At 43.9% G+C, this 13,842-nt stretch overlaps 1 protein-coding gene across 1 annotated transcript in view; it reads right to left on the reverse strand.

Annotated features, from left to right (window-relative positions):
- Positions 1 to 13,842, reverse strand: part of FYN (FYN proto-oncogene, Src family tyrosine kinase) — a 140,021-nt gene that overhangs the window by 23,133 nt on the left and 103,046 nt on the right. The window contains exons 6-8 of the mRNA XM_054062538.1: positions 10,726 to 10,824; positions 8,867 to 8,970; positions 2,692 to 2,841 (exon numbers count right to left, since the gene is read on the reverse strand). Of these exons, the coding sequence (XP_053918513.1) occupies positions 2,692 to 2,841; positions 8,867 to 8,970; positions 10,726 to 10,824 (353 nt within the window). The remainder of the gene's footprint in view (positions 1 to 2,691; positions 2,842 to 8,866; positions 8,971 to 10,725; positions 10,825 to 13,842) is intronic.

Here is a 13,842-nt window from a genome sequence, read left to right on the forward strand (position 1 = left end):
AATTTGATGGACTATGCAAATTTTTCTCTCGGTACCTTGGAAAAAAGGTATTTTCTATATTCTGTGCTGTGAAAAGGTGTTTTTCTAGGTGTCCTGTAAAAGACTTTTTCTGCCATTCTTTATAGTGGAAATCTTTACTAGCGTATGCAGTCAGTCTATCCTACATAGTTTGGGGCAGATTCATTATACTCGTCCCTTGTAAAGCTTCAGAGAAAACTGAACTGTGACAAAAATCACAAGATATTTTGGCAGGACTAAACCTAAATACATATACCTACACACAAATATTGTTGTGTCGTTTACTATGCTGCACAAAGCAGACTGCAATATAAAGCCTGCACAGTGACCTCTATTTTAAAACAGCTGCAGCAGAACTGCATTGTATTTCAGACCCAAACACAATCTTTATTCTCCTGTGCAAGATTTCTTTTCGAGCAGGTGAACAGTTTATTTCAGCATTATGAGGTGTGCAAGCACCAAAACTCCTTGAAGCACCAAGATTCTCCTCATCACAAATGCCGTGGGATAGCAGGGAAGTCCCTAAAGACACCTTGACATGAACCTTGTGTCATCTGTAGCAAGACAACAAAGACCATAAAACAGGGAAGATGATCTGACCAGCTGGCATGTTTTATTCCAAGATAATTCCAATGGGAACATTAGGAGAGGGACTACTTGAAATATGGATAGTGTCTGGAAAGCTGTCTGGAGTTTTTTAAGATCTTATTGTTTTCTTGAATTGAAAAAGAAGCTTGGTGTGCTGGTGCTCCAGTTAAGCCTAGACTGCACACAGAAGAGCTTGTGCTTGACAGGACTGTTAAGGACTGGGTGAATGGTGCTTCAACTTCAGATGTGCTGTTATTGGACTTCAGTCTGATGTGAGGACACCTTGGGGAGCTCAGTATTTTTCATTCATAAATCTCAGCTGTGGAAGTGCAGACACTGCAGTTAATGTTATTATTTTTATTATTTTTATTATTTATTATTAAGAAGGGGCCGGGATAAGAGGGAAGTCTGGGTAGTAAGGGTACTTGGCAGTGCAAAGGGAACACATTGCAGGGATACCTGTGCTGTATCTGCACAAAGGTACACTTCGTACTTCCAAATCCAGGACTGCTTACATGAGACCAAACAGTACACTGCCTACCTGTGTAGCCTGTTTTTCAGCTGCCTGGACAGGAGGGGTCCTTCAGTCTGGACAGCTATGGGATGAAGGCTGAAGGGTGGTCCTGCTCTATAAGCAGTGACCTACAGCCTCTGTAGTGGTTCATCAGGAACCATGCTGATCTTTACAGAGTCATTTAGGCATCTATGATCTCTCCTTAGAGGTAAATCTAGGCACTCACAAGGTGTTGTGCTAATCTACTGCCCTCAATCCAGAGTGTGGACCAGGCAGTTAGAGGCATCCTTGTGGTTACTTGGGTCTGAAGACCACAGCTGAAACCTCTGGAGTGTGGATCTGTACCGTGTCCTCCTGAGCTGTCCTACGTGGATCCCACTGATTATTCCTCTGTGTTGCACCAAAATGGCTACTTTCAGTTCTGCTTGTTTCAGCATTTGTCCATGGAAAATACACTACCCAAATAATTCGAACAAAGGAAACTAAAAGTTGGAACAGTAGAGTTGAGAATTATCTTCCTTAGTTGTGAGGTTTTGTATATTATTTAGATTAGTTTAATGTGGAGTCACCAGAAACAACTAGAACTTCTGGGCAGCATACACCCATCAGAAATTGGGTGGAGAAGACAGCCAGATGTCTAGTATGAATAGCATAAGAATATAGCAGACAGAATACAAAGAATACAGAAAAAACACCCCACAGAGAAGTTGTTTCCCCAAGTGAAAATTATGAAAAGTTTTTGAGCAGCAAGCATTTGGGGTCATCCGTTAATATGAAAAGCTAAAGTGGAGCGGGGGAAAAAAAAGAAAAATCATTCAAAATACAAATTTCTGCTTAAAAAATGACCATGTTGAGATGCATGGCATCCTTCTACATAAGAACTGGTTGTCCCATGTGGAGGTTTGGGGGGTGCTTTAAAGCTGCATCTGTTGTACACCAATTGCCAGTGACAGCAGAATGGCCTTCTGGGTTGATGCCACGTTTTAATCACAGGAATTTAAAACCAAAATAGCCTGGTGAGTGGACATAAACAGTGCGCATAAAGAAACACCCACCTTGACATATTTATTTTTAATATTAGACTGATTATAATTTAAATGTTAATACTTTGCAGATTGAACCCAAATCTGGTGGGATAATTTGTCAGGTAATATAAGCAAACCTTCTGGTCATTGCTTAAGGCGAGTGAATTCCATGATGCAATTCCCTATTTGCTTTATTAGCAATACTGTGCTGCAAAATATTATATTAGCACTTGCTTAAACACAGGGAATTAATGATTTGAGATGTGCCAGTCAAATTCAGTAATTCTGTTTGCTTAGAAGAGGGAGAGCAGGCAAAACCTTTACCTCAGCAGACTGGTAGCTTTTAAAAGCTCTGCCACTATACACTGTGAACGCCACTCATAGCCATTTATAACTGTAATGGGAAAGGAATAATGGACAACGCATTATAACAAGCGAGAGACAGCTCAAATGACTCTTTAGGGTGTCTTATGCATACATCAGCTCAGCAGCAAACACTTTTGTTTTAGAATACTTCAGTGTGTCATGTATTATCTGAAAAATTACCTGAATAATGCTGAACCAGCTGCTGAAGAGTTTCAAATTGTGCCCGAGTTGTAATATAATATCCACCATTGTCAAGTTTACGAATCTTATAATGCTTGACATGATCTCCTTTCATATCATCCCAGTCTCGAATAGACAGGGAATAGGCACCTGTTCCAAGCAAGAGAGGAATAAAAATTGTCAGTAGTTTTTAGACACAAAGATTCTAGTTTGCTGGCCAGTTGTTATAAAGTGAAAGAGAAATCGCTTCTAAAAGATGCTCACTGTTCCATAAGAAAGAACAAACGAATCTAAGTAACAAGTAACACAGAAATCTTATGATGTTCACACTGTGTTTCTTTCACATCTTTGCAGAAAGAAATTAGGACTTCTGTGTAACTGAGAACTCACATTTTAACATTTACTGCTTCAGGTTGTTAAATTGACTTTTCCTATTCTAAGTGTCAGGTTACATCGCAAATACTTCGGTTTAGGTAAATGCCACTGGGCAGTAAATATCAAGATTTTCATAAGAAGCACTGGAGATAATGACTTTATATATGTGTAGTGTTGTCACCCAGATGGATCCCAGACTTCTTTATAAACATTAAACAACAAAATTAGCACACTTTGTATGTCAGAGATGTCTTGTGCACCAAGACTGTGTACTGGGAGATCTACAAGAACTGCAGGTTTCACTTTCCAAATCCATGCTGGATCTTTAGAGCTTACTGGTGTGATTCAGGTGCCCAAATACAATGGTTATGTGCCATGTGAGATGCCCAAGGACATTCTGTGTGGCACTTTCCTCACAGGCTGTCATATTTGTCTGATCCATGCGGATACGCTGCAGGCATTTCAAAAGGCTCTGGATGCTCACAGCCAGATAGAGAAACCTCAGCTGAGGGGCTGGATTTAGTTTTAAGTGTAGTGGCGGCTGCTTGCAGGTGGAATATGGGCTTGATTTAGATGCCAACACATACGCTTCTCATGCTATTAGGACAGCTGAATCCCAGCCTAGTTTCCATGAGTGTTATGGCACTGTAGATATTGATGGTGTAACGCAGGTTTGAGCACTAGGTGTCTGCTGTCACAGGCAGCTGAACTGAACCCCAGTTTCCTGATGACTATAAAGGGAGCTTGGCCACCTACATAGGGACCTGCATATTCACGTGTCTTAACTTGAAGTACAGTTCTTTTCTACATACAGTGACAACATATTGCTTCTCAATAGTGAAGTGTCAAAAGTGAAGCTACATTTTATAGCATAATGCAGAAAATGCAAAAGCATGGCCATTTCAAAGACAGTGAAGAAGACAAGTCTTCACTCACAGCTCAGATGAATATTGTCTTTACTGGAAGGTAATTTAGACATTAAAATGAAAAATATTGGGGGTAACTGGCAGCTGCAGAGATTTCATGGAAGGTCCTCCTAGAGTGTGAGCTGCTTTCATTGGTAACCATGTCGGCTAAGGGCAGGAAAGGAAAAACATCAGCAGACAATTTTGGACAACGTGAAAGGTGATTTCCTATAGATCTGATAGCACCCAGCACTGAGTGCTGCTTATCGCAAGTCAGGGTACTTTTCAACACACCTGGCAGATCCTCCGGAACCAAATCTGGCTAAGTGAAACAGTTTAAAGAACCCCAGGTGGTTGAGATTCCCAGTTTAAGACGTCTTTTCTAGATCTCTCACCAGGAAGAACCATGGTCTCCTGGACTACGTTAACCTGCAACAGGTCGTGCTGGTGAGTGGGTCACTGCTGAGGGAGCTGCAGTGAACAGAACATCTCCACCCTGACTCCAAGGACTCCTCAAATTCCCACTGGTTTGTGCTCTAAATAGGAGGAAAAGAGCCAGCAGTTACACAGATGATTCTGGTTTGTGTGAATGGGAGACACCCTGAGAGGACTGACAGGGTTTTTATTTCTAAACTGTGGACAAATACTGTTTAGGATATTTGTCCGAGGAGGTTCTCCCACTGAGTAAGTTCATCTATTTCAGCTAGGAGTTCAAAGCTTTTTGGGGACTTGCAAGCACACCTTGTGCATGCTTTGTACCACCACTCTGGGTTGTACACCCTCAGCCTATTTCCAAAATTTTCCAGGCAGAGTTTTGATCCACTGGCAGCAGCTGTATTTTCTTTAGACACGCTCCCTGCCTATCTGGTCACTATTTTAGATTCTTTAGGAAAATGTAAACAATTTGTGGCTCCAGGTCTGCAATCAGAGCTGCGTGGGTGGCCCTCTGTGGACCCCCACTGACCTCAGATCAAGTTGCAGGACTGGAGCTTTAGTTCAAATCTGGATAAAAACAACAGCCAAGATAGATTTCTTTATTCATTTATTTAGGCTGTTGGTTATTTATACTATTCATTATTATCCAACAATAAATTCAAATATAAGAGATATACTTAATAAAAAATTGGATAGAAATATGACATTACAATATATCATACTAATGAATTTTTTTGGAAAACAAACCTAAAACCAGACAGCCTTGGAAGGTGGAGATTGAAACCAGGTGAAGGATTACACAGACATGAGTTGATGAAGTACCTGGGTAGTCAGACAATGGAAAAAAATGAAAAGCCAGCTCCATATGATTTATTTTGGAAGTAAGAAGAGAAGGCAACTATGATCAAGGGAGGTTAAATTCATGCTGAAGTCATCCACAATGATACTTTTAACATGATCCTGATTAATTTTATTATTGTTATTATTTAAAGCAGAAGGGATGATTCTAGTCATGAAACAATTCCTGCCTCAAGCCCAAGATGACTAGCTGGAGTAAAGCATTTTGAGACAACTTATGGGAGAATGAACCATTTGAGTTCTCCCAGCTGACTTTTTTCTCCCTAATGAGCAACAAGCTCCCTCTGTTTTCTTCTAACAACATACTGAAACATCACAAAAACATGCATGTTTGTTTTTTTCCAATGGCTTTGATGCATACTTAGCCTGAAGATGTAGAAAGCCTTAAGTTCAAATGCAGAGAAATTAAGCTTGCTGCTATAAGAAAATCCATGATGGATTACTCCATTTACCCAATGCTTTTATGTCAATAAACTCTAGCAAACAGCCCTGACATAGCTAAGTAAACAGCCCTGCAAAACACATCTCCTATCACTGTACAAAAAATGGTCAATACAGACTAAACTGATAATATGATTTAGAGGAAAAGGGTTGTGTTTGTTTTTAGGCTCCATTGATGCCTATATGAGTGAGTTTTTAAACTCAGCACAGAGTGGAATGAAGTCCTGCTCCTTGCACACATCACAAGAGTTTGTGAAAATAAACAGGTAGAAGCTATTTACAGAAAAAGAGCAAGTTAGAGCCTGTTTGGCTCCTGGTGAGAATGCCTCACTGCTACATAAGGTCTGGTGAAGCTGTGGGGTGACAAGATGGGAAATGAGCTGCCTGAAACAACAGCGTGTCTATTCTGATTTTGCATCAGAAACACTCTTCAGAACTGTGGGTAGCAAAGAAAGAATCCAGTGATTGCAGGAGTAAAAAATACAAAGCTTACAATTTTAGATGACAGAATGCAGCATCTGAAGATAGGTCAGGGAGAAAGGAGTGGGAAATTGTGCTTCTCTTCTTTAAGCCCCTTTACCAGCCATGACTGCAACCACTTTGCAAGCTAATTCCAGCTAACAGAGTGTGCTCTGATCAAAGCACTGGCAAGTCAGTGCTTTAATTACGTGAACTGTCATTGGACTTCAGAACTTACATGGAATAAATTCTAGTGAATTATGCTTCCCACAGATACTGTTTTGGACTGCTGATTAATTGAGAAATAGCCAGGTTTGTTTTCATTTAGTTGCAGGTTTCCTCCTGAATAGTTGTATGTGTTAAAGAGAACTTTTCATACACGTGAAGCTTTGAAGAAGATGTTGACAGGACTCACGAACAAAATGTAAAGCAAAGATAGAACCCATCAAGAAAACTGGAACTCCTCCAGTATTTTTAGAGGGAAGGAGGAGAACACATCCTTCCACCTGACTTCACCAGAATGGATAGAGTTAAAACTTTATTAATGTGTTCATTACAAATATTTTGAAGCTTTTTCACTGTTAATCCATGAATTGAAAACAGCTATACACCTCCCCCCCCCCAACACCAGATGTCTGGCCATCCCAGGTCTTAACAGTGAGTTTTCAAAGCAGAGAACAACCCAAGCACAAGCCATGCCATGCTCACCCCATGGCAACTGCAATGCAAGCCATACACAGGCAGGGTGCTCTGCTGTCACCCTCAGCATGTCCCATTGTCTCTCTCACCATGTATGTGGAGGCTACTACTGTTGCAATGGAATTGGGTAGAAAGCGGCCCCTCAAAACAGCAGCCATGGGGCTATAAAGAGTGGACCCGCTCGGGGCTGGAAAGTGGGCTGGCAAAAAAACCACGCTGAGCCACAGGAGAAGCAAGAAACCCCCCGGCTGAACTGAGTGCCCTGGGATCCAGGATTTCAAAGGGGAAAGGCTGAAAAATCCCGTAATCTTCCCAAAATAAAAACCAGTACCTCCCTCTCCCCTAAAATCTTATCGGACATCTCCCAGGCAAGAAGTCTCTAGCAAGCTGGAGAGGGACTGTTCACAAAGGCTTGTAGTGGTAGGACGAGGGGCAATGGGTATAAACTGGAGAGGGGCAGATTTACATTAGACATAAGGAGAAATTTCTTCATGACGAGGGTGGTGAGGCACTGGCACAGGTTGCCAGGGAAGCTGTGGCTGCCCCATCCCTGGAGGTGCTCAAGGCCAGGTTGTATGGGGCCTTGGGCAGCCTGATCTAGTGGGAGGTGTCCCTGCCCATGGCAGGGGGATTGGAATTGAATGATCTTTAAGGTCCCTTCCAACCCAAACTATTCTATGACTCTATGATTCTGCTTGTTCAGAAGCAGCAGTTCTCAGTGCCCCGGGCTGGTGATGCCCAGCACTCAGTGAGCCGGCTGGACCTGCACATGAGGCCTGGCCAGTTTCTTGGAGCTGCTGAAGCGGTCACCGGCTCATGCTGCCTCCTGCTAGGTCCTCGCGGAGGGCAGCGTGGCTGGCATGCCCTCCCGGTGGGTGCCCGGCAGGCATTGGGGTACTGGGGGCTCTGCCAGTCCATACTACACAGGGGCAGCGCCCGCCCAGCCCCACTGCAGCTGACCACCCGGCAGCGGCAACACTCGATGCGGGCTCCGGTGCCGGTTCTCCCGGGGCCAGCGTGTTGTGTCCGAGAGACACGGACAGGTCTGTTCCTTATAGCCCCGCGGCCACCCAGTTCCATTGCAACAGTCATAGCCTGCACACACGCAGTGAGAGAGACATGTGATGTGCTGAGGGTGACAGCAGAGCAAAACGCTGAAGAAGAGCCTCATGAATCTTAGAATCACCAGGTTGGAAAAGGCCTTTTGGATTATCGAGTCCAACCATTCCTATCTGCTACTAAACCATGTCCCTGACCACCTCGTCTACCCATCTTTTAAATACCTCCAGGGATGGTGACTCAATCCCCTCCCTGGGCAGCCTCTGCCAGTGCCCAATGACCCTTTCCGTGAAATTTTTTTTCCTGATATCAAGCCAGAACCTCCTCTGGCCCAGCTTGAGGCCATTACCCCTTGTCCTATCACCTGTCACTTGGGAGAAGAGGCCAGCACTCGCCTCTCTACAACCTCCTTAAGGACCATAAGGTCTCTACAATTAGCAATAAAGTTGAACATAAAGTTCATGAGCAATGAGGTTCTTACAGGCCCACTTCTCTATCCTGTCCAGGTCCCTCTGCACGAGACCCCGTCCTTCCGGTGTGGCAACTGCACCACTCAGCTTGGTGTCATCTGCAAACTTGCTGAAGGTGCACTCGATCTTGCTGTCAATATCATTGATGAAGATATTAAACAGCACTGGTCCCAGTACAGACCCCAGAGGGACACCACTTGTCACAGATCTCCATCTGGACTTAGAGCCATTGACCACCACTCTTTGAATATGAACATCCAACCAGTTCCTTATCCACTGAACCATTCACCCATCAAATGCATCTCTCTCCAATTTAGAGAGAAGGATGTTGGGGGGGGGGGCATGTCAAAGGCTTTACAGAAGTCCAGACTTAGGTCTACCTTCATACCACTGCAAATAGTGCTTCACAGACTTAGCACAGGTTTTCTCATACACCTTCTCAATTGTAGTCAGAATAGCTTTGGCCAAGCCTACCTTTGGTGGTTTCACTTTCCCGGATCAGGAAGGTACCTCTGGGGTTTCCAAATGACAACAGCTGTCTCTCGGCATCTTTTCGGCCAAGTTTGCCGAAGTACCACCTTAGGGAAACATCAGAAACGGGAAGATGAATGTTACATAGAATTATGAGGTCATGCCACAGAGCTCAGACACGGAGGATTATCTGCAGAAACTGTGGATACTTCAAGTATGTTCAACTAATTTTATCATACTGCGTCTCTTTTACAGCAGTGGCAAGCTAATGAGACAAAGTGTGTAGTGGAGGCTGTATGTGTTGTGCAGTAGCACTTTGCATTAAAGCCTACAATCAGTACATGCTGAGAATACTTGTTTGGTGTCTTACGACAAAGGCCAGGCTTTGACAGAGAGCCAGGCTTGGCAGGGGGAAGGAATAGACAAGGAAAAGGGCAGAAAAACATGTTGCTGCTGAAGAGCTGTATTTTTACAGACGTTACTTTAAACTGCATATTTGACTTGCTTAGTGATGTATTAGTATTCAGTATTTTTGTTGCAGCACAGCTATAAAACCTCAGTAGAAGGACCAGATGCAACCACTTTACTGTGTTCCCGTACCTTTTTTCTTCCTGTAGCAATTTCTTTTCATTTCTTTTTCTGGTTTTGCGATTAACTGAGTCCAACCTGAAGTCCAGACCCAGCAGTACCAGCTCAGCTATAGCAGCTCCTCCAGTGTATCTTTTATGATGGAAATAATATGGATACACCTAGCACTCCATTTTTCACGGGGCTGTGTCCTCATTACGCTTCCTGCTCTACGTGTTGTAGGCATCCTACCTGTTGGTAGGAGGTGTTTGTTGATACAACGGGGCCTCTTTAATAAAACAGTCCGCACAGAGCTACTCCAAATATTTTTACAAGCTGGTTCAGGAAACGCAAGGGCACCTTTGTTGATGCTTCAATAAAGATAGCAAACCTATGCTCCTTTAGGTTTTCTTCCTTTTTTTTCACAAGCACTGAGCTTGTGCTCCTTTTTGTTACCAATCATAGAATTTGTTACCAAATCATAGAATCATAGAATAGTTTGGGTCTGAAAGGACATTAAAGCCCATCCAGTTCCAAACCCCCTGCCATGGGCAGGGACACATCCTGCTAGACCAGGCTGCCCAAGGCCCCATACAACCTGGCCTTGGACACCTCCAGGGATGGGGCAGCCACAGCTTCCCTGGGCAACCTGTGCCAGTGCCTCACCACTCTCATTGTGAAGAAATTCTTCCTTATGTCTAGTCTAAGTCTGCCCCTCTCCAGTTTATACCCATTACCCCTAGTCCTGCCACTCCAAGCCTTTGTGAACAGTCCCTCTGCAGCTTTCCTGTAGCCCCTTCAGGTACTGGAAGGTTGTTATAAGGTTTCCTTGGAGCCTTCTCTTCTCCAACTCTCTCAGCCTGTCCTCGTATGGGAGGTGCTCCAGCCCTCTGACCATCTTTGTAGCCCTCCTCTGGACCCATTCCAACAGTTCCATATCCTTATGTTGAGGATTCCAGAACTGGAAACAATACTCCAGATGAGGTCTCACAAGAGAGGAATAGAGGGGCAGAATTGCCTCCCTCGCCCTGCTGGCCATGCTTCTTTTGATGCAGCCCAGGATACAGTTGGCCTTCTGGGCTGTGAGCGCACATTGCCAGCTCATATTGAGCTTCTCATCAACCAGCACCTCCAAGTCCTTCTCCGCAGGGCTGCTCTCAATCACATCATCCCCCACCCCGTACTGAAAAATAATGTAAGTCACTTGAAAAATTGCTGCAGTCAATTAAACCAAACTCCTCAAACCTCCTTCAAGTACAGCACTAACGGGTCTTTACAATGAAAAGCAAACATACTCCTCTGCTTGGATGGAATCGACCGGAGCCACATAATTACTAGGAATGTAACCAGTTTCGCCTGTCGTCAAGGATCGGGCCTCCCACCAGTCTCCTTCCCTGCAGAAACAGAGGTGAGGAGAAATGAGAGTGAGACACGGCTGTAAAGACAATGATTAGACTTTGCTAACAGCACCCACAGCTGCACGGTGTAAGAATCCACAGCAACTCACCTTTTCATCACTGATATGCTTTGGTGAGTGCCGTTTATATCTAAGCCCAAATAATGTCCGTATTTTTTTACACCTATTATTATTTCAGTGGTGATCAGTAGTGCAGCCTCCCAAACAGCCTAATGGCATCAATAGGCATAACAACCCAGGGAAATCAGGTTTGGTGAGGGCTGGATTTGGACTAGAATACTGAAAACTGTCTCCATCATATTATTCTAACACAGATCCCTGAGAGAGCTTGTAGAAAAGCTGCCAAACAGAACACTGTCACATTCACTGCTGATTTTAAACCTCTATATGGATAATTGATCTGAAACCCAAAGGTGTCAAGAAGCCGTCTATCAACATGGGGCTTTACATAGCCCTTAAGGATCTCACTTCATTGTCTGGATTCCCTGTCTTGGTCACCTCAAGTAGGTATCTGAAATAGTAAAAGACTTAGCTGCATTTTCAAACACTTACAAACCCCATTCTTCTACAGCATTTAAATACGGAGAGGTCCATGCAGGACCATCTAATGGCAGCTTCCACAGGATTAGCATCAATTTTTGTTGTACGCTGGTGCACACAGTGGCACCTAGTACTGCCCTTCAGACAATGTGTATTGCTGCAGAACATGGCCTTAAGAGGAGTTTAGTTCTCAGCTTTTTATAGTATCCAATGATCTGGGATTTAGCAGATTGCATTTCATTTTCAGAACCAGATTCACTGCTGTTTAACTCCTACTGCTACTAATCATCGTTCTCCTTTCTGTTTCTGGACTGGAAACTCTTTCTCAGTTCCCTTCTCTGTAATAAAACAGAATTATCAAGTGTTGCCAGAGAATTCAGCTTCTTCTGTAAGCAAGCATTTACAGAAAACATGTTGTCTAAACTGTTATTGGCAGGAAAGTTTGTTTCAAGTGAGCTCTTTCTTTAAATTTTCAATTCCCTGTCCTGTAACATTTTTAAGGAGTACAAACTCCATGGAAAACAACTACAGAACAGCTGTGATGAGTCAAAAAGGAGATGTTTCCAATTCTACAGTTCAAAATAGTGAAGAACAAGCAGCCTTCTAGAGGCTGGCAGCTGTCACTATTTTAATAAACCTTGTGTGCATCAGTGTGTCAGGCAAATGGCCCTATCTGCTTATGTCCCAAATTTATCAGCTGAAGTGCTAACTGTCCCCCCACGTGTTGCTGTGAAACATTTCTGAGAGACTATTCCATACTGCAGTTAAGGAACTGTAGCACTACATTTCTTCTCTTTAATATACAGAGACACCACTAGATGGAGGCATTCTATCATACCTAGGGAGGGAAAAATCAGTGCTGTAGATCAGGTCAAAAACCTCTACTTTGACATAGAATCATAGAATAGTTTGGGTTGGAAGGGACCTTCAAGATCATCTAGTTCCACCCCACTCCCCCATGATGGGCAGGGACACCTCCCACCAGACCAGGCTGCTCAGAGCTCCATCCAGCCTGGCCTTGAACACCTCCAGGGATGGGGCAGCCACAACTTCCCTGGGCAACCTCTGCCAGTGCCTCACTACCCTCATTGTGAAGAAATTACTCCTAATGTCTAGTCTAAATATGCTCCTCTCCAGTTTATACCCATTGCACCTCGTCCTATCACTACAAGCCTTTGTAAACAGTCCCTCCTCAGCTTTCCTGTAGCCCCTTCAGGTACTGGAAGGTCGCTATAAGGTCTCCTCAGAGCTTTTGCTGATTATCTGATTATCCTTGTAGCCCTCCTCTGGACCCCTTCCAACAGCTCCACATCCTTCTTATGTTGAGGATTCCAGAACTGGACACAATACTCCAGATGAGGTCTCACAAGAGAGGAATAGAGAGGCAGAATCACCTCCCTCGCCCTGCTAGCCACGCTTCTTTTGATGCAGCCCAGGATATGGTTGGCCGTCTGGGCTGCGAGTGCACACTGCCGTCTCATGTTGAGCTTCTCATCAACCAGCACCCCAAGTTCTTCTCCACAGAGCTGAATTATGTGAAGCTGATTAGACCTTCACATAAGGTCTAATCTAAATCTTCCCTCCCCTCCAATTAGCTTAAATCTCTGAAAGCACTGCCAGAAAGGAGGAGGAATGATGGTATTTTTCACAGCTTTTGATTTAGACCTCCAGACGAGGAAGGAGAAGGGCAGTCCATGAGGGTAGGCAGGATGTGCAGGAGCGGTATGGGGGATGCAGGGAACAGCAGAGTGTTTCTGAGCCCCCAAAGTCAGGCTCTGCTCTGAACAACCCTTGCAGGTACCTCTTTCCTTGCTATAATTTCTGACTTCAAATGGCAGAGATAACCCTCTGTGCGGCCCTTTAGGTATTACTGTTTTGAACTGCTGAGAGTTAAAAAAAATCCAACTCTCTCCAAAAATTCCAGACAAGCTTGTTTAGTGCACAGATATGCTTTATGGCTGCAAGCAGCATTGGCAGACTGTTAAAAAAATGGGCTTCTTTCATATCACTTCTAATTTGAAGTGAAGAGAGGAAGCATTCTCACGGAAAAGCTGTTTTCTGGAGATTCCCAGCCTTGGCTGACAGTACTCCCGGAGAGAGGTTAGGTCCACTACATAATCAGACAGAGCTGACTATCATGGGAACTGAGCCTATTTAATTCTACAAGAAAATCAGTGGATGCTTTCTTTTTTCCTCTTAGAAAACCTTCCTCCAGTCAGGAGTTGCCTGCATCAAAATGCACGTGCTGCAACTACCCAGATGTGGGGGATCTCTCTGTCCCACCAACTCAAAGTAGGACTACTCTGGTCAGCATCCCCTGATTTCATCACCTGGCACATATAAAGAATTTATAGTATGTGGAATTTCTTCTTGTTTCTTTTTATTACAGCTTCACTTGTACAAGGTTAGGAAAGCAGCAGGCAATGTGAACAAAAATGGATGATAGTTTAAAAAA

This window comes from Cuculus canorus, chromosome 3 (genome assembly GCF_017976375.1).
Source record: "Cuculus canorus isolate bCucCan1 chromosome 3, bCucCan1.pri, whole genome shotgun sequence".
Lineage (NCBI taxonomy): Eukaryota > Metazoa > Chordata > Aves > Cuculiformes > Cuculidae > Cuculus > Cuculus canorus.